This window comes from Xenopus tropicalis, chromosome 5 (genome assembly GCF_000004195.4).
Source record: "Xenopus tropicalis strain Nigerian chromosome 5, UCB_Xtro_10.0, whole genome shotgun sequence".
NCBI lineage: Eukaryota > Metazoa > Chordata > Amphibia > Anura > Pipidae > Xenopus > Xenopus tropicalis.
Genome location: NC_030681.2, coordinates 89707072 through 89725880, shown reverse-complemented (window position 1 = coordinate 89725880; position 18809 = coordinate 89707072). Strand labels below are relative to the sequence as shown.

At 38.2% G+C, this 18809-nt stretch overlaps 1 protein-coding gene across 2 annotated transcripts in view; it reads left to right on the top strand.

Annotated features, from left to right (window-relative positions):
* Nucleotides 1-2965: 2965 nt before the first annotated feature.
* LOC100497007 (dynein gamma chain, flagellar outer arm) overlaps nucleotides 2966-18809 on the top strand; it is a 123151-nt gene continuing 107307 nt past the window's right edge. For both annotated transcript variants that reach the window (XM_031902025.1, XM_031902024.1), the window contains exons 1-7: nucleotides 2966-3162; nucleotides 6829-6983; nucleotides 9261-9500; nucleotides 13098-13249; nucleotides 14799-14972; nucleotides 16214-16418; nucleotides 17427-17626. In XM_031902025.1, the coding sequence (XP_031757885.1) occupies nucleotides 3024-3162; nucleotides 6829-6983; nucleotides 9261-9500; nucleotides 13098-13249; nucleotides 14799-14972; nucleotides 16214-16418; nucleotides 17427-17626 (1265 nt within the window). In that variant the 5' untranslated portion in view covers nucleotides 2966-3023. The remainder of the gene's footprint in view (nucleotides 3163-6828; nucleotides 6984-9260; nucleotides 9501-13097; nucleotides 13250-14798; nucleotides 14973-16213; nucleotides 16419-17426; nucleotides 17627-18809) is intronic.

The following is an 18809-nucleotide window of genomic DNA, read 5'->3' as shown; positions in this document are numbered from 1 at the left end:
CATCACCCTGACTATTGTAATCCTGATGAGTTCACTTCGAGGCACCCCGCCTTGGAGTCTTAAGGCCAGGGAGTTTTTTCTTTACTGGAGCCAAAGTTCTTCTAATGGTCATATAGCTTATCTATAAAGGAAAAGTTAAAATGTATTTTATTTCATACAGAAAATATTGTATTGTGTATTGCAGATTACTTATGACTGTACCAGCAATTTAATAAGGCAAGCTTCTGGAATCTAGTGCAGTCTGCTGCCTTGTTGACTGCAATGGACCAAGGTGTTTTTTGCTGTTTGCCCCAGCATCACAGGGGCACTTTTCAGAAAGTTTTATTGATCTTGAGATTGTTTACAAGAAAATGCATAGTTCATTAATAAACAAAACCTGTTTATAAGTAGTATTTATATTGCTTTATTTTTGTGTAACTGTTTAGCAAATGATACTGAGATATGCATCTTTGTACAGAGATCTTTATGAATACAGGTATGAAATCTATTATCTAGAATGCTGGGGACTTGGGGTCTCCTGGATAAGTGCCATGTGGCAATATTTAAAATTAATTATGTCATAATACATAAAAAACAAGTGAACTCATTAACTGCAAAAATGTGGTGTGCTTTTCCAAATAGCAAAATCAACCCACTTTTTACACACTTACCAGATGAGCAAAACAATGAGACGCTTCAAAGGCTATTTGACAGTGATATATTTTCTACGCAACTTGGGACTTGTAAAATAAAGGATCAAACTGGAAAGACACAAGAACAATCTACCTGTTAAAACACTTTCATTACTTAAACAAATGCTTAAAATTGTGTGATTATATATGAACAAGGCACACCAAATCTGATGTTCGTGGAGCTGTGACAGTTGGACCCTATGCCACAATGCTCCTGTCACAGTTTGACATGCATATTCAACATACAGGGAAACAACACCAGTGCTTGCTGCTAGGGAATATAGTGTAGTAAATAAAACTTTAAAAGTCAACGCCCTTGTGATAGATTCTGTACTGTGTTGTGAGTCTTCTGACCACCAAAATACATTTATCAAATGGAAGTTCTTTCCACTGGGTTCCACTGAACGTATTAAAAGTGTGTAGAAGAGCCAACATTTCTACCAAACATGGTTTCAGAGTGCAGTGGTTTATGTGGTGTGAAGCTGCGCAATGGAATCACACAATTGGTATCTACAATGGGGGTGTCTAATAAATTGGCTGATGGCCAGGACGGGAACTATGAGTAGGCAGAAGAGGCAACAATTAGGGGGGCACCAGGCAGGAGCCTCTCCTGCCTACCCCTTGTCCTCCATTGTCATTGCCCCTGCATATCGCCCCCCCCGGAACTACGCATGCACGCCAACGGGGGGATTCATTGCAGGTGCAGGGATGAGGTGGCGGAACAGGTTGCCTAGGGCGCCTGGTCTGCTTGGCCCGCCCCTGCTAATGGCGCACAGGCTTTTTTCTTACTGGTGTAGAAAACGCCAGTAAAAAAAAAAGCCGATCTAGTGCCTTCCACTCCCTGAATGTGTATGTACACTGACATACTCTATTATTTCCCCACTAAAAATCTGCCTGGTGTGTATTGATCCCATATCTAACAGTGCAAAAATATTCAGGCAGTGGGAGGCAGCAGATCGACCGCCATTAGCCTTAGGGCCACAGCAAACTTGAAATCCTAGGGCAACCTTATAAAAACAAAGCACTGTATATGTTTTCCCACCAGCGATTTACTTTATTGTCAGTGGGAAAGCATTTTGGGGAGATCAGTCGCCAGCAGTAGTGAAGATTTGCATGCCAGCAGCCTTTAAAAAAAATGAAATTGTGTCCGGCTCATTTTAAAGGCATGCTATTATTTAAAAAAATGTACAAAATTATGAAAATGTTTGCTTGTACAGGTATGGGATCCCTTATCCGGAAACCCATTATCCAGAAATGGAAAGGCCATCTCCCATAGACTCCATTATAAGCAAATAATTCTAATTTTTAAAAATTTCCTTTTTCTCTGTAATAATAAAACAGTACTGTGTACTTGATCCCAACTAAGATATAATTAATCCTTATTGGATGTAAAACAAGCCTATTGGGTTTATTCAATATTTAAATGATTTTTAGCAGACTTATATTATGGAGATCCAAATTACAGAAAGATCCCTTACCAGAAACCCCAGGTTCCGAGCATTTTGAATAACAGGTCCCATACCTGTATAGGGAGGTGGAAACATAAATCAAAGGAAACAACTCTACAGTTGTCTGAACACTAGGGGGCTGATTTACTAAGACATGAATTCGAATCCGAATTGGAAAAATTCCGATTGGAAAACGAACATTTTGCGACTTTTTCGTATTTTTTGCAATTTTTTCGCCGCCTTTACGACTTTTCGGAAATTGTCGCAACTTTTTCGTAACCATTACGACTTGCGCAAAAAGTCGCTAATTTTTCGTAGCCATTACGATTCGCTCGTATCTTGTCGCGACTTTTTCGTATTGAGCGCTCGTAAGCGGCGGCCAAACTTTCAGACTTAGCATGATTTTGGAAGCCTCCCATAGGACTCAATGGCACTCTGCAGCTCCAACCTGGCCCAAGGAAAGTCACCATACTGAAGCTTGAATGAATCCAAAACTTTCATACTTGGCGCGACAGCTGCGAAAAAGTCGCGACTTTTCGCACAGTTCGTAACGGCTACGAAAAAGTCATGAGAATTAAAAATGTTTCATAATTTTGGGAAATTCTGGGATAAAATAAAAAGTTCAATGTATATTTTACAAATGTTCTGCTATTTAAAACAGCACAAACGTTTACAGTTTTCACAGGCCTTGGGGGTTAATTCACACAGGCACCTTTGTTCTGTCCCAGCAGGAGCTAAAGAAAGGGTTACTGCTTTAGGGCTACAGCCATTGTATTTGGTAAGACTGTTTACTGTTGGCCCTGACAACAGATTTAGCTTTACCAGGCAATAAACAGAGTACAGCCCTATACTCTCTTTTTGAACAAACAGTTGGGATATTGCTGAGTGGAATATAAAGTGAAAGATGGATGAGAGGCACTGGTGGATAGCAGGAAAAGTACAGGAGACCTTCCAGATTGGAGGACAGGAAGATGCATCGACTGCATTAGAATCATTTTTCTTGCAAGCAGAAAATCTTCCTCTAATCAACAAGTTCCTACAGGGTTAGTAAAAGTCACACTATCGTATTAGAATTCCTGATCCTGGTGCTTTTAGTTATCTGGGGAGGAACGCAGAAATCAGATTTGCCAAAATCGCATGCTAAGGGTTAAAGCTCTAGGAAAAGCTTGTGTTATTCACATATTATCTCAGTAGTAAGAAAAAATAAACAATGGGTCACAAATGGGGGATCCGCCAGCAGATTCTAAATGTACTGACATCATGGAAAACAATGAAATAAGCAAATAGGATGTGGTTTGTGCGCTGAATATATTTAAACAAAGTCTGATTTAAAGCTTTTTTAGTTTTCCATTATTGGAAAAGCCTGGCAAATGTCAGCGTGACATCACAAGTGCATATAACAGAGCTGGCTGAGCATGATACTTTTATACTAGGTTACATCCAATGATCTCTCAAATTAATGTAAAGCACTGCATAACTTGCTGGTGCTATATAAATAAATGATGATAATGAAATTCTGTGGTCATGTGCAGAAATATGTATTTTTTGCTCACTCATTTTCACGCATTTGTTATTATCTTTAACTTTGGAGCCCACTAGTCCATAACACCACCTAGCTCTACACTTCCTTGCTGTGTATCCCTATCATTGGTCTGAGGCTGCCGTATTCACAGTGTAGTAAAATGTCCAACTTTTCTGCACATGCACTAGATCTGGAGCACTGCAAGGAATTTTTAGGAAACTGATTAAAATAGGTGGTGTGGTGCACGCATAGAAGTACTCTGGACTGATGCATATTTCAGTATAGGGACACCAGCTCAAGATACAAGGTTATAGAAGATACTCACAAGATACTAACAAATTGCCACTCCCCCTGTGAATATTACTTTCCTTGCCATTTAACTTTAGGCCAATGGACCTTACTATCTACATAGGTAAATTGGTAGAATATAAACAAGATTGTGCCCAGGTTTGAATCAGGACTCCACCACCGCAAAGCTTTCCCACAGACTGCAGTGGGTGATTTGGGGCATTCTTATTGCTATATTTTAGGTATGGAATAAGCATGATGTGCAAAATGCCCCAAATCCCTTTTTGAGCCACTTTTATGTGCATTGTGATCAAGTAATAATTTTGTTGTGGATTATGACAAACAGACTGTCTGCATGGAGTTCTTGGCAAAGAATGAGAAAGATTCTGGAAGATGAAATGGAAAATGGCTGCTATAAACAAAATCTGCAAGCAGAGAAAAGAATGCTACATTTTCCAGTTTTTAAGTGCACACCAGTTTACAGCCTTTTATCTGAGCTTTCACTATTGTGACTACTTTTTTTTAGGATCTATATGGCTTTGCTTTGAGTTGTGAGAATAATCTCATTTTGCTTAATTTACTAGTGGCGATGAAGTGCCATTTTAGTAAATGTGAACTCCAGTTCAGCTCTCACTTAGCAGTGGTTCTCAACCTTCCTAATGCCGCGACCCTTTAATACAGTTCCTCATGTTGTGGTGACCCCCAACCATAAAATTATTCCTAAGACCATTGGAACAAAAAACTGGCAATTCTTCAGATGTCATTGAATCCCAGGAACTTGACACTAGCCTTCTCGCGGGACAGAAGTATGGTTCTGTAACTGTTTGAATGAATCTGCTGATTCTGAGACTGGCAGATAAGCTGGCAAAACCTTCTGTCTTAGGGCAAGAGCACATGGGGTAGATCTGTCCCTATGCTTAAAAAATCCTGGAGGCACTGAATCCACCTGGGTGCTTACTTTATGTTTGTTGCTGGGTATCGACTGTGTTTTCCTGCCTTACGTCATTTGATGAAGCTAAAGAGGAAGAAACCACATTAGAGAACTTTTCCATATACCCTTGCATACCACTGGCTTAAAGTGGCCATACATGGCTTGCCAAACGAGTTAATTCTTCCCTCGATATACCCACCTTGGGTGGGCAATATTGTGCTAATGCAATCTTTGGCCCTAGGGCCAAACGATCGAATCGTTTGGCCAGGTCACCAAGCGAGCGGATCTTCTCCCGATATGCCCACCTATGGATAGGCAATATTAGGCTAATTCGATCGTTTGGCCCTAGGGCCAAAATGAAACGGCTGACATAGGCACCATTGGATCGGGGGCCACATCAACAAACCAATACAGTCCCCAATCCAACAGAAAAATCAAATCTGCCCGATCAAGATCTAGCCAATTTCAGGGGAGGCCTGTTGGTGGTGCCAATACACAGGTAGGCCACCTTTAGAGAGCTCCATACACAGGTAGATAAGCTGCCAAATTGGTCAGCAGGACACAAATATGAAGCTTAAAGCTGCCTGTGTATGGCCACCTTTAGTACATCTCTGCTGAGAATAGAGTCATAGACCTCCTGGTTGCTGGCTGCACTCTTTAAGCACTGGACCAGGATCACAACCCAGCAGCCTTTCTGGTCAGCCCATTTCTGCCTTTTCCTGTCTTTAAACCTGCTCTGGCCTACTCCTGTGTTGTCCCGTCTTTATGCCCGCTCTGTTCCACTTCTGCATTGTCCTGTCTCTATGCCTGCTTTGTTCCAATCCTGCATTGTCCTGTCTTTACACCTGCTACATCCCACTCCTGCCTTGTCCTGTCTCTGTGCCCACTCTGCCCTTTCCCTATGCCAGCTTTGTCACGCTCTTGCCTTGTCCTGTCTCTATGCCTATTCTGTTCCACTCCTGCATTTTCCTGTCTCTACTCATGCTTTGTCATGCTCTTGCCTTGTCCTGTCACTATGCCTATTCTGTTCCACTCCTGCATTGTCCTGTCTCTACTCACGCTTTGTCACACTCCTGCATTGTCCTGTCTCTACACCTGTTTTGTTCCACTCCTACCTTGTCCTGGCTCTATGCCTGCTGAGGCTGCTGCTGAAAATCACAGGGCCCTGTTTAACAAAATTATAAGGCTTCCCCCCCTGTACAGTTTTTATAAAAAATCTGTACTGTTTTTATAAAAAATGTGATCCCTTGCCAGCGATTCACCCCTTCACTCTACTAACTCTGATTTACCATTTCTTGAGGCAGCCCTTGCACAGTACTAACACAATTACCTTTCCTGATTGAAACCTGCTAAAGGTGGCCATACACAGGCAGATGTAAGCTGCCGGTTTGAGTCCTTTAGACAGATTCAGCAGCTTATCTGCCTGTGTATGGGGCCCCCTGATGGGCCTCCTTAATCAATATCTGGGCGAAAATTGGCTAGGTGTTGCTTGGGCAGGTTTGGTTTTTCTGCAGGATTGGGGACCACATTGGCTCATTGATGCAGTTCAATGGCTTCTATACCCATCATTGGAATTCAGTCACTTGGCCTTAGAACCAAACAATCAAATTATCCTGATATTGCTCAACGTAGGTGGGCTTATGGGAGAAGATCCGCTCATTTGGCGATCTCACCAATTGAGCAGATCTTAACATGTATGGCCACCTTAAGGCTCTTTCAGATACTCTTCTAGCTAAAGACCACAAATCGTTGTGCCAATCAATGGCACAAAATGTGTAACTGTTCTAAATGTATGTTTATAGAATATAATGTTTTCAAATTAACAATTGCAAATGGAAAACTTTCATTTACAAATGGAAGTTTTACGTTTTTTTTTGTCAAAGATATAAAAATAAATAGATTTCAAAGCCAAAGCTGACTTCTGCAGTTACTGTTAAAAATAACCATGTGTGCTTTTTTTCTCATTAGCTGGAGGCATTCAGGCATTGTTTTTCTTTGCTGAAACTAAGGACGAATCAAATGAATCAAGATGGAAACTTCACCTCCTGGCTGATCTGCAGAGAATGGAAAATATGACTGGAAAAATGTCATTCTTTACTATACTATTCTTCCTACGCGCAGAGGTACGCAGTAACACATTTATTTACAGCAAACACAGTGAGTTTCAGTCAGTTTCCACCTGCAGCGCCCCACTGTATCTAGGGATCGGTGCTTACATATCATCTAGTGCTAATTCTGCTAATAAGACTCCCAGACCTTGTTCCTTTAAAATACTGCTACCCTAACTATATTTATTTATTATTTAAAATCTCTATTTATGCCATTTTAAATTGGATGGGGGGGGTGCGTCACATCAAAATAAACTTCTATAATGCATACATTTTTAGGAGAGCTATATGGTTTCTATATCTAAAGAAAAATTAACATGAGAAAAACACTGAATTAAAGGAAAATGTATGTGTATAGGTTCATTTTTCCTAGTGAGATGAGATACGTCTAGAAATTTATGATTGTGACCTGGTCCCGTAGAGCCCTTTTGGTTTATATGGCATTAGATTGTTCATTGCTGGCAATGGTCTAGACAGGTTAAGTATTTCTTATAAGTTATGTAATGTAAGAAAGTCTATACATGGGGACCATGTGTCTCAATATTTTGTGCTTTTACCATGTATTATTGCTGTTATCGCCTCCATTTTCCTTGAACCATTCCTGAGTAGTAGAAGGGGATACATCTTTCCATGTTTTTGGAATCATAGCTTTTGCTTCTTGCAGCATGAATTAAAGCAGTTGGTTTTTAAGTATAGATTAGGTTTGTGTATTATAATGTAATGATGAGTTTGGGTAGGAAGTTGACAGTTAGCTTTTCTTGTGTGACCTTTTTAACTATTGCTATTACTTCTTTCAAGTCATTTTTTAGTGCAATGCAGTGGTACCATAGGTGGCTATATGTGCCTTGTTGTTTAAGGCATCTCCAGCAAAGATCATGAGATGTGGAGAACATTTGTTTCCGGTGTGTAATACCATCATAGCAGTGTTAGCAGTTTGTAGGTAAATTCCTGAAATTTAGATGCCGTAAATGATTTATGGATTGAACTGTAGATATATTTCAACTTCTCTGCTGGTATTTTAATGTATAGTTCATTTTCCCAGCTAAGTTGATGCAATTTTTTTGTGTCATAACTGCTATTGAGAAGTTGTTTGTATAGCTCTGACAGTGGTCTCTTAAGTTTGATTTGGGCTGAGATTAAGTGTTCCCACCATGTGGCTCATTTCTTTCAGCTTTGTACCATCAATCTAGTGATGGAGTTGGTTGTAATTCCAGTGATCTCTTAGGTGTATACACCAGCGCTTTTGGACTGTAGATAGTGGGATAGTGGGATTTTATTATTTTTAATGAAATATTTTACCAAGGTATGTCTGTTTTGGTATGAGTTCCATCTGTCAAACATTCTCTTTCCTAAGCTTGGTGGGAAATCAATATTATAGACAAGCGGTTGGAGAATGAAAGGGTGCTTGACAAGTTGTATTTGTCGTAGCTATTATATCACACATTTAATGCTGCTGAGATGTTTGGATAAGTCATGATATTTTTTGGTAGACTTGGCTTTCGTGGCCAGAGTAAGTTTACCACCTAATTATATTTAGGGTTGACAATTTCACGTTTGTGAAAATATAATATATTTTTACATGGCTGTCGAAGTAAAAAAAAAGTGTATAGAATACTAAGTAGAATAATTGGAATGGCATATTTATTAAATCATTCTACTTATAAAGAATAATGTAATAAACAGTCTGAAATTTGCAATTTTGTAAGAACCCATGGTAATCAATCACCTTTTTCTAGTGAGCTGTTTGAAAACAAACATTTGATTTGTTATTAGGGGTTCCTAGATGTGATCAGACTTTTTTTTACTACATTACCCTGCTAAAATCTTAAATCAGTAGCCTTTAATGAGGGGCAAGAAATCCACTTTGGCCTCACCAGAAATGCCAGTGACCACCTCACAACTGAGGCATACTTTTCAATCTGATAACCACGCCTTTAAGTTTAAGTTTGCCACATGCACAAAATATTCATACAATACAGCCCAAACCTAAAATTATTAGGGAATATGAAGGCTTCCAGCTTCGGCTTGGCCAATAAAACTGTGTTTCAAGTGCACCACTGCTGATTTTTTGAAACAAAAGACTTGACCAACTAATGAACCCGTTGGCACACATATGTGGTCATCAGCTGAATCCAAATTGCAAATGAGAAGAATATCTAGTGATCTGAATATATTGGTCCTTGTCTGTCCATCAAAAAATTGTAAGGGCTACAGGAGGATGTATCAGCAATGGATATGGATACTCATTTTTGTTTCATAGCTTAATAACAATTGTATTTTTTCTGTATCCAGGCAAACCATGATGTTGACTGTACTCAGATGGAGCGGGAAATCTTCTGTGGGGAAATAAAGGACAACCCAGTGCAGAGTCTCAGGTGTCTTTTAAATGATCTTTATATCCCAGTCCTACGTGCTCAGAAAAACTGGGGATCTTGCAACCCCGAGAGTGTCACCCATTTTCTGAGTGGTTTGGAGAAATATGTTGCAGCTATTGAGGAAGCTACTAGCATAACTACAACTGATAAGCACCAGGTAACTGTAATGAAACAGACTTACAGCCATACCTATACCTTTTAACTAAAGTAGACTCAGACATCTCTTTAAGGCTATCCTTCTTAAAAAAAATTAAAAAAATGCAAATGTATAGGCATCTATTTGAATTAATGGTGTCTTAGCAAATATTCTGTTAGTAAACATTTTCTTTGAGATGATTGAGAAAATGAATCTGTCTCTGACTAAACCAATAAAACAAAGAAGTAGAATATTGGAGGGGGTGGGCACAGGTATATGGAGTGTAGTGGGCCACTGACTGATACATTTCGGGGGAACTAAAATGATTTTACTGTGGGGTTAACTAACTTCAAATGTAAAGATGTTGCCACATGTCTAGTATGGTCAAATTTTATGAGAATTATTTTAAATAGCTAATATGGTTTAAACCAGTATTTAATGACTGACATTTTTGGCTAGTTTACTTAGCTTTGCACACAATATCTCTCTGTGTTTTTATCTGTCTGTTAATTGCCATTATGTCAATATATATATATGGGCACATCAGGTAGCATGGAAAATCTAATTGGACAAAAAGCACACTGGGTAGTCATCTCCTGTGTGGCTCCACTGACCAAATAATCAGATCAGCCCAGTTTGAAGCACCACTTTGGTGGTGAAATAAGGCCACAGTTTGCTTAGCAAACAGATTGTAGCCTGTATGGATATTTTCATATCACGAAAATGCTTACGAAAAAATCGTATTAGTCACGATAATATTGTATTGGCGATCCGAAAGTCACAAAATTTTTGCACCGAACGATTGTAAAGGGGGAAAACCTTTCCGATTTTTTTTCGCAAGCATACGAAAAAGTTCGGCGAAAATACGCTCCGAGCGTTCGTGTCTCAGTAAATCTGCCCCTTAGGGGCTGATTTACTAACCCACGAATCCGACCCGAATTGGAAAAGTTCCGACTTGAAAACGAACATTTTGCGACTTTTTCGTATGTTTTGCGATTTTTTCGGCGTCTTTACGAATTTTTCGTTACAATACGATTTTTGCGTAAAAACGCGAGTTTTTCGTAGCCTTTACGAAAGTTGCGTAAAATCTTGCGATTTTTCCGTAGCGTTAAAACTTACGCGAAAAGTTGCGCCTTTTTCGTAGCGTTAAAACTTAAAAGGTGCGAAGTTTCGCGTAAGTTTTAACGCTACGAAAAAAGCGCAACTTTTTGCGCAAGTTTTAACGCTACGAAAAATCGCAAGATTTTACGCAACTTTCGTAATGGCTACGAAAAACTTGCGTTTTTACGCAAAAATCGTATTGGTAACGAAAAATTCGTAAAGACGCCGAAAAAATCGCAAAAAATACGAAAAAATCGCAAAATACCGATCTTTACGAAAAAAACGCAATCGGACTCATTTTGACCCGTTCGTGGGTTAGTAAATCAGCCCCTTAGGGGCTGATTTACTAAGACACGATTTCGAATCCAAATTGGAAAAATTCCGATTGGAAACGAACATTTTGCGACTTTTTCCGTATTTTTTGCGATTTTTTCGGCGTCTTTACGATTTTTGCGTAAAAACGCGAGTTTTTCGGCGTCTTTACGATTTTTGCGTAAAAACGCGAGTTTTTCGGCGTCTTTACGAAAGTTGCGCAAAGTCGCGATTTTTTCGTAGCGTTAACACTTGCGCGCAAAGTCGCACCTTTTTCGTAGCGTTAAAACTTAAAAGGCGCGACGCTTCGCGCAAGTTTTAACGCTACGGAAAAATCACGACTTTGCGCAACTTTCGTAAAGACGCCGAAAAACTCGCGTTTTTACGCAAAAAACGTAAAGACGCCGAAAAACTCGCGTTTTTACGCAAAAAAACGTAAAGACGCCGAAAAAATCGCTAAATTACCGATCATTACGAAAAAAACGCAATCGGACGCATTCGGCCCGTTCGTGGGTTAGTAAATGTGCCCCTTAGTGTTACATAGACATTGATATTCTGAAACAATTGCCAAGTGGTTTTTGCAAGTTTTCATTTATTTAGCTTTTTTTTTAGCAGCTCTTCAATTAGATATTGAGCAGTTATCTGGTTGCTAAGGTCTTGTTTACCTGGAATGTGACTAGGTGGGGAACTGAATGGAAAGATAAGTAATAAAAAGTAACAATTAATAATTGTAGCCTCACAGATCAGTAGCTTTTTGACCCCTATTTAAAAGCTGGAAATATATAGAAGAGGAAGACAAATAATTAAAAAACTGTTCAAAATGATGTCCAATAAAGGACATTCTATACCAGGGGTCCACAGTCAAATGTAAAAAGACTTGGAGAGCAACACAAGCACCATAAAAGTTCATGGAGGTGCCAAATAAGGGCTAAGATTGGCTATTAGGCAGCCTCTATGCACACTATCAGCTTACAGGAGGCTTTATTTGGTAGTAAATCTTGTTTATTCAACCAAAACTTGCCACCAAGTCAGGAATTCAAAAATAACTACCTGGTTTGGGGGCACTGAGAGCAACATCCAAGGGGTTGGGGAGCAACATGTTGCTCATGAGCCTTGGTTGGGGATCACTGTCCTATAACATACTAAAAGTTAATTTAGAGGTGAACCACCCCTTAAAGTTCTACAGATCATGAAGGGATTATTGAAATGTGACTATATTGGTTTGTATGCTTAAGTGGAAATATAATAAAACCTGTAAATGGGAAAAGAATGCACACAAATAAGAACAAAAATTTACATTTCAAATTATAATTCTGCTCTTTAGACAGTTATTAAAGGAACAGTAACACCAAAAAATGAAAGAGCTTTAAAGTAATAAAAATATAATGCACTGTTGCCCTGCACTGGTAAAACTGGTGTGTTTGCTACAGTAACACTACTATAATTTATATAATAAGCTGCTGTGTAGCCCCGGAGGCAGCCATTCAAGCTGTAAAAAAGGAGAAAAGGCACAGGTTACATAGCAGATAACAGATAAGCTCTGTAGAATACAATAGTGTTTTATCTGTTATCTGCTATGTGCCTGTGCCTTTTCTCCTTTGAATGGCTGCCTCCATGGCTACATAGCAGCTTATTTATATAAATTATAGTAGACTTTCTGAAGTAAACACACAACATTTACCAGTGCAGGGCAGCAGCACATTATATTTTAGTTACTTTTATACACTTTCATTTTTTGGTGTTATTGTTCCTTTAAACCACAAATTTTCATTGTGCATAGTGCATTTATTAAAAAAAATCTGCCTAATTTATTTTTTAATTGAAAAATAATTAAGGTTTCACTAAAAGCTTTATAAAATACACTGAGCCTTGGTGTAAGCTATAACATCTTTATTCCACTGCACATGGATTCCCTTAATACTTTCTGGGTTCTCAAAAACTATAATGAATTAAAGGCAAAATTGCTTGTACAGTGGTTTTTTTTACATATTGCAAAACTTCCACATTATATTTAAAATGGATATAAAAGGAGTAAACGTTTAGTACAGTATTTATATCATTCTGGGCCTTGTCTTGCTAAGCCATACACTGGAAAAACCTTAGCTATTATAAGGATGGGAAACTACATTATTATGTTGGAATTATATTTCCTGCCAAAAAGAAGATGTTTATTTTTACTGCTTGTCTTAATGATTTGTTATACAGATATTGAGAAGACCACAGCACAGCATGAGCATTGATTTTTTGCAGCAGAGACCTTCCACTGTGGATTCTGAGCTGCTTAATGAAAACGAAGCTCTGGTTTTTGACTGGATAAAAACCATTGAGCAGATTTTGATGGAAGCTGTAGATGAAAGGTAATTGAATCTGTGATTATAAATCTGTTGTTGATACGTGTATCTTCTGGAATCGTTTGGCATTTCATCCTTGCTAATGTTTAATTCATTTAGATAATAGTTAATTTTACTTTGCCAGATACATTACTGATATATTTGCTTCACAGCAATAAGTAATATCATGTTACCTCTAACAAACCATAGTGGATGACCTTTAAAGAACTGAGGTAAATGCCTTGGAATCTATATAGTATATAAATTATAATAAGTTTTTAAAATAATGCAGTAGATACCCAATGCTACCCAATAATGAATTCCCAATATTTCCATAGAGCATAGTTTCCAACAGTCTCACTGCCCAGTCACCCTGACTATAAACACATAATGGGACATTATTTTTATTTAAAGGGTAATTATTCATACCCCCTACCCGGGCAGATAAATTCAAGAATGAAGAAAACAGCAGCACTCCGGTTGTTTTGAAAAATGTGAATCTTTACTAAGTGCCAAAGGCACTTAGTAAAGATTCACATTTTTCAAAACAACCGGAGTGCTGCTGTTTTCTTCATTCTTGAATTTATCTGCCCGGGCAGTGGGTACAGCGTGCACCTGGGGCTGCAAGAAGCTATTTTCACTGTGTAAGCACATGTTAACCGATTCTATTCATACCCCCTAAATGCTGTCATATGTCATAAATAATTCCATATTTAAAACAGTGTTTCAAAAAAATATGTTCCATTTGATAATCCTGTACTGAAGCTCTGATATTTTGAGAACTAGAGTCCACCCATCTGTGTCTTTCAAGTCGACACTCAGGGTTTCACATGGGGGCGAAAAGGGAGAAGTTCTACCATGGGGCCTGGACTGCCACAAAAATCATGATCCTTCCTATGAATGTATGGGTCGATTGAGGTGGGGTCAGGTAGATCAGAGGTGAGGTTGGGTGTATCAGGGGTATGGTCAGGGGTATGGTCACCTGGGTATATTACTATGAATCACAATCCTCCCCACACTCTTTCCTGTCAAAACTCTCATTTTTTCCTGTCAGGTGTTCTGTGACTGATCATGCAGAGCATAACTAAATGGTTGCTCAAGGTAAACCATGTAAAGAGAAGTATCTACTGTCTTAGGTCATTTTAGTATTTATGTTTAAATATAGTGTTAATGCTTTATTGTAACCTTATGGCACTTGATACAGGCTCTTGGAGACCCAAACGTTGTGTATGTCATAAGGTTACAATAAAGAAGTAAAACAAAAGTGTTTGTTTAAATATTCATATATATAGGGTTTCTGGCATAAAAGCAGGAATACCAGCAACATTTAGTCCAGGCTGTAGCAGGTGCCTATAATTATGGTCTGTGTTAAAGGTTTTCATATAGAATGTATAGTTCTCTTTTAATAATTTCATAGCTAAAGTAACAATGGTTTAGAACCTTTCAGTCATGGTGAAAATAATATAACTGAAAGAATGGTGCATTGAGATGAAAAAAACATGGGGATTGCACTTGAAATTGCACTTTATTCACTGCATTTGTGGATGTAAACGAGCCCTATATTGTTGTTTTTTAGGGTGCTGGATATTGCAAGTACACCACTAACTGAATTGGAACACTGGCATCAAAGGCAAAGGATTCTGGAACTCTTAACAGAGCAACTTAGAGGAAAGGAGTATAAAAATGCTATTGGTCTTTTGATTTCTTCCAAATCTCGACTGCTGAAGAAATGGAAGGCAGTGGATATTAGGTATTGCAAACACTTTAACAATTTTTCATGCATATGCACCAGAATTCCAATTTAAAAAACTGTTCTGCCCCTTACACCACATAATAAATTAATAAGCTGTTAATTCAACAGTAGAGGACTGTATGCATAGGGGCAGCACTACACAAAATGTGGGTCAAGGTTCTTTTGCTTTGGCAAATAATTACCATAATAAAAGCAAATGAATGCAGTCTGTACAAATGAAGTTCACAGTTCATTTATTCAGGACAGTGACACATCATTCTACAAGCTTTGTAATCAATTTGTCCTTCTAGAATGGATAATCTCTGGAACAGAATCTGGGCTGATATTTTTGTACCCACAATGCTGCATTTTCCTCATAATTTCAGTTGTGAGGGGAAATTGCGACTGATGCAATACCAGGTCTACTGCCACCATCAAGGGTAGTGGTAGCTTTAAGTCTTTTATGCGTCACTAAAAGCACTTGTGCAAAATTTTAAATTTAAAAATTTCACTTGGGGCTAGCCATGTTCTTCATTTCCCAGGGTGCCACAGCGATGTGACTTGTGCTCTGATAAACTTTAGTCACACTTTACTGCTAAGCTGCAAGTTGGAGTGATATCACCCCCTTTCTTTCCCTCATCCCTCAGCAGAACATTGGGCAGGTCGCAAGATAGCAGCTCCCTGACACCTTAATTACTAAAAATGCCCTATTACCTAGTGGTAGATATGAGAATAACACTCTATAGTAAAACACCCAAGTCTCCATGAATGCAGCACGTACAGTAGAAGAAACAATAGCTTATCTTAAAGCAGTGGCATTGTAAAAGCACATGATCAGGCACAGTGACCTGAGGTGGCCACCTACACCCCAATATTATAACAAAACAAATACATTTATTGATTTAGGAATAAAATTGTAATAGTAGAATGAATTATTTGCAATGTAAACAGTCATTTAGTAATTAAAACTGCACCGTAAAAATCATGACAGAATCCCTTTAATGATCTTATTTAAAGGCTACATCTTAAAAACACTAATCTGCAGTCATTGTAAACATATACAACATACACAACATATATAACAATGATTTGTATTAGTTGGTATGAAAATATATCATTAGTTTCTAAATACTGTGGCAGAAATATACAGTACAGGAATGACTAGCTGATTACATATATTATATATATGATTATATATGTGGTTAATATAAGGGTATATTGATATTTGTTTCTGCAAGGTATTAATCAACTTTTACTAGTATTACAGATGCAGCAAACACTACCAAAGCTCGAGTTAAGTACTTGGAAGCCCTCTCACGTCATCTAGAAACTCTTGCCACTGAAAACGATCCCTATATCCTGATAAACAACATTCTGCCAGCCTTTTTCTCTGGCCTCCAACAAATAGAAACCATGACAAGATTTTTCGCAAGAAATGGATTTCTGGGACTTCTTCTCACAAAGGTACAATCTAAAGCAGAGGTGCTCAGGCTGTGCAGCTGGCTCCTTAAAGGGGACCCCAAATAGAGGCAATATTGGATGCTAGTTGGGATGAGACTTGGGGTATTTGCAGAACTAAAGCTGACAATCATATTATAGGAAGAGAAATATAAAGAAGTCTAATTACAGCAAAAGTGAAACTACAGTTATCTCAATATACGAGCAAATATAACATTTAAATTAAAAAATTGTAATTGTGCACATGCTTGCAAAATATCACTGGGGCATAATTGGTTTTTTTTAGCAGTTTCATGCTAGGATGTATATATAAAGCCTTATCCTGTTTCCTTACTGCGGTTCAAAGATTTCATGCTCAGTGCTGCCCTTTTTGGTTACCATCACTAGTGATGCATTTCACAGACAGTGAATATTTGCTGCAACAATTTCCGCTACAAAAGTTGCAGCAAACAAACACCTTTAGATTCCAATGGATTCTGTGCAGAAAAACTCACCATGACTAAACGTAACCATTATAAAATGCCCATAGACTTCAATGTATTTTGCCTAGAAAAAAAGATGCTGCGAGAAAAAAGTCACAGCAAAAAATACTCATTGACTTCAATGCATTTTATGATTTTTCCCTTGGTTTCCTGAATTTTTCGGTGAAGCCAAATGGGACAAATTTGTCACTAACCATCACTAAACTCCTTTAAGAGCTTTCTTTTATTAATATTAATTCCTATTGTTATGTTTTTACCATACACCCCCTATGGATATTACATGGTTTAAAAATGTAAGCCTTAGATGTCCTTTAAAAAAAATGCCAAATATTTTATTTAGTGGGTGGGTCTAGTGGCTATCCATACTAAGTACTGCATCTGAAGAGAATATTATAAAACACATTGCTTATTCTATAATTATTTTTCATTTGTCTTTAGGATCAAATAACATTATTCTGTCTGTATCCTGCCCTTAATCAAATTCTAAGTTTTGGCAAATATATGTTGCTATTACAAATCTTATTTTATTCAGGTGTCAAATCAGCTGACTCAGAATTGCATAAGCTTCCTGCGTGAATGCATTATTAATAGAGATTCAGAAGACAAACTTTGGGACAAAATAAGGGAATATATGAAGGCTGGATTATTAGTAGGGACAAAAGAGGAGAAGAACATGAAAAAAGACAAACACAAGGAAGAGATGAAAAACACTGGCAGTAGTTTCTATGAACGGTATGAAATATGGAAAAGCAATGATGTTTATACAATTCTGTACTTAGTGGTCGTAGTGCACCTAAGAGTGGCAGTTCATATTTGCTATTTGCTTGCAGTGATATCTTTTCAATATGCTCTTGTGAAAACTCCTTACAAATGTGATTCCCATGTTGCTCATACTTTTAGCTTATTGTTTTATATGTGTACGTTTTTTAGTTATTGCTTGCACTTCACAAAAGATGACACTATGGGGCTGATTTACTAAGACACGAATTGGAAGAATTCCGATTGGAAAACGAACATTTTGCGACTTTTTCGTATTTTTTGCGATTTTTTCGGCGCCTTTACGACTTTTCGGAAATTATCGCGACTTTTTCGTTACCAATACGATTTGCGCGAAAAAACGCGAGTTTTTCGTAGCCATTCCGAAAGTTGCGATTTTTTCATAGCGTTAAAACTTGCGCGAAAAGTTGCGCTTTTTTCGTAGCGTTAAAACTTAAAAGGCGCGACGTTTCGCGCAAGTTTTAACACTACAAAAAAATCGCAACTTTTTGCGCAAGTTTTAACGCTACGAAAAAATCGCAACTTTCGGAATGGCTACGAAAAACTCGCGTTTTTTTGCAAAAATCGTATTGGTAACGAAAAAGTCGCGATAATTTTCCGAAAAAATCGCAAAATACCAATCATTACGAAAAAAACGCAATCGGATGCATTCGGCCCGTTCGTGGGTTAGTAAATGTTACAGACTGCTGCCATACATGACAGATTCTTATCCACAGGCCAAGAATCCCCACCAACATCCCTAAAAGCCTTTTGATGTGTGGATTCTCAGCCTGTGTTTTTCCGTAGGCCTAGGATCCGCCACCCACCACATGTGGCACTAACCTTACTCTACATCCTGATTCCTTAGATTAAAATAAATCACCAGTCCACCAGAAACTTTTATTATTTGAAAGCCTAACCGGCTGCAGCTGGAGGAAGAAAGGTGTCTCAATAGACTGCTGATTTGTGTTGAATGTGCTCATTGGGACTAGGATGTAGAATGTGACTTTAGTTTTAATTTTAGGTTTTGCCCTATAAAGCGTAGGAAATGACAAAAACCATACATATTTCTTGATTAGAACAATAGGCAAATAGCATGTCCAGCACAAGCTTTATTGACTGAACCAGTGTTGAAAAAGGAATCCCCTTAAACATATCT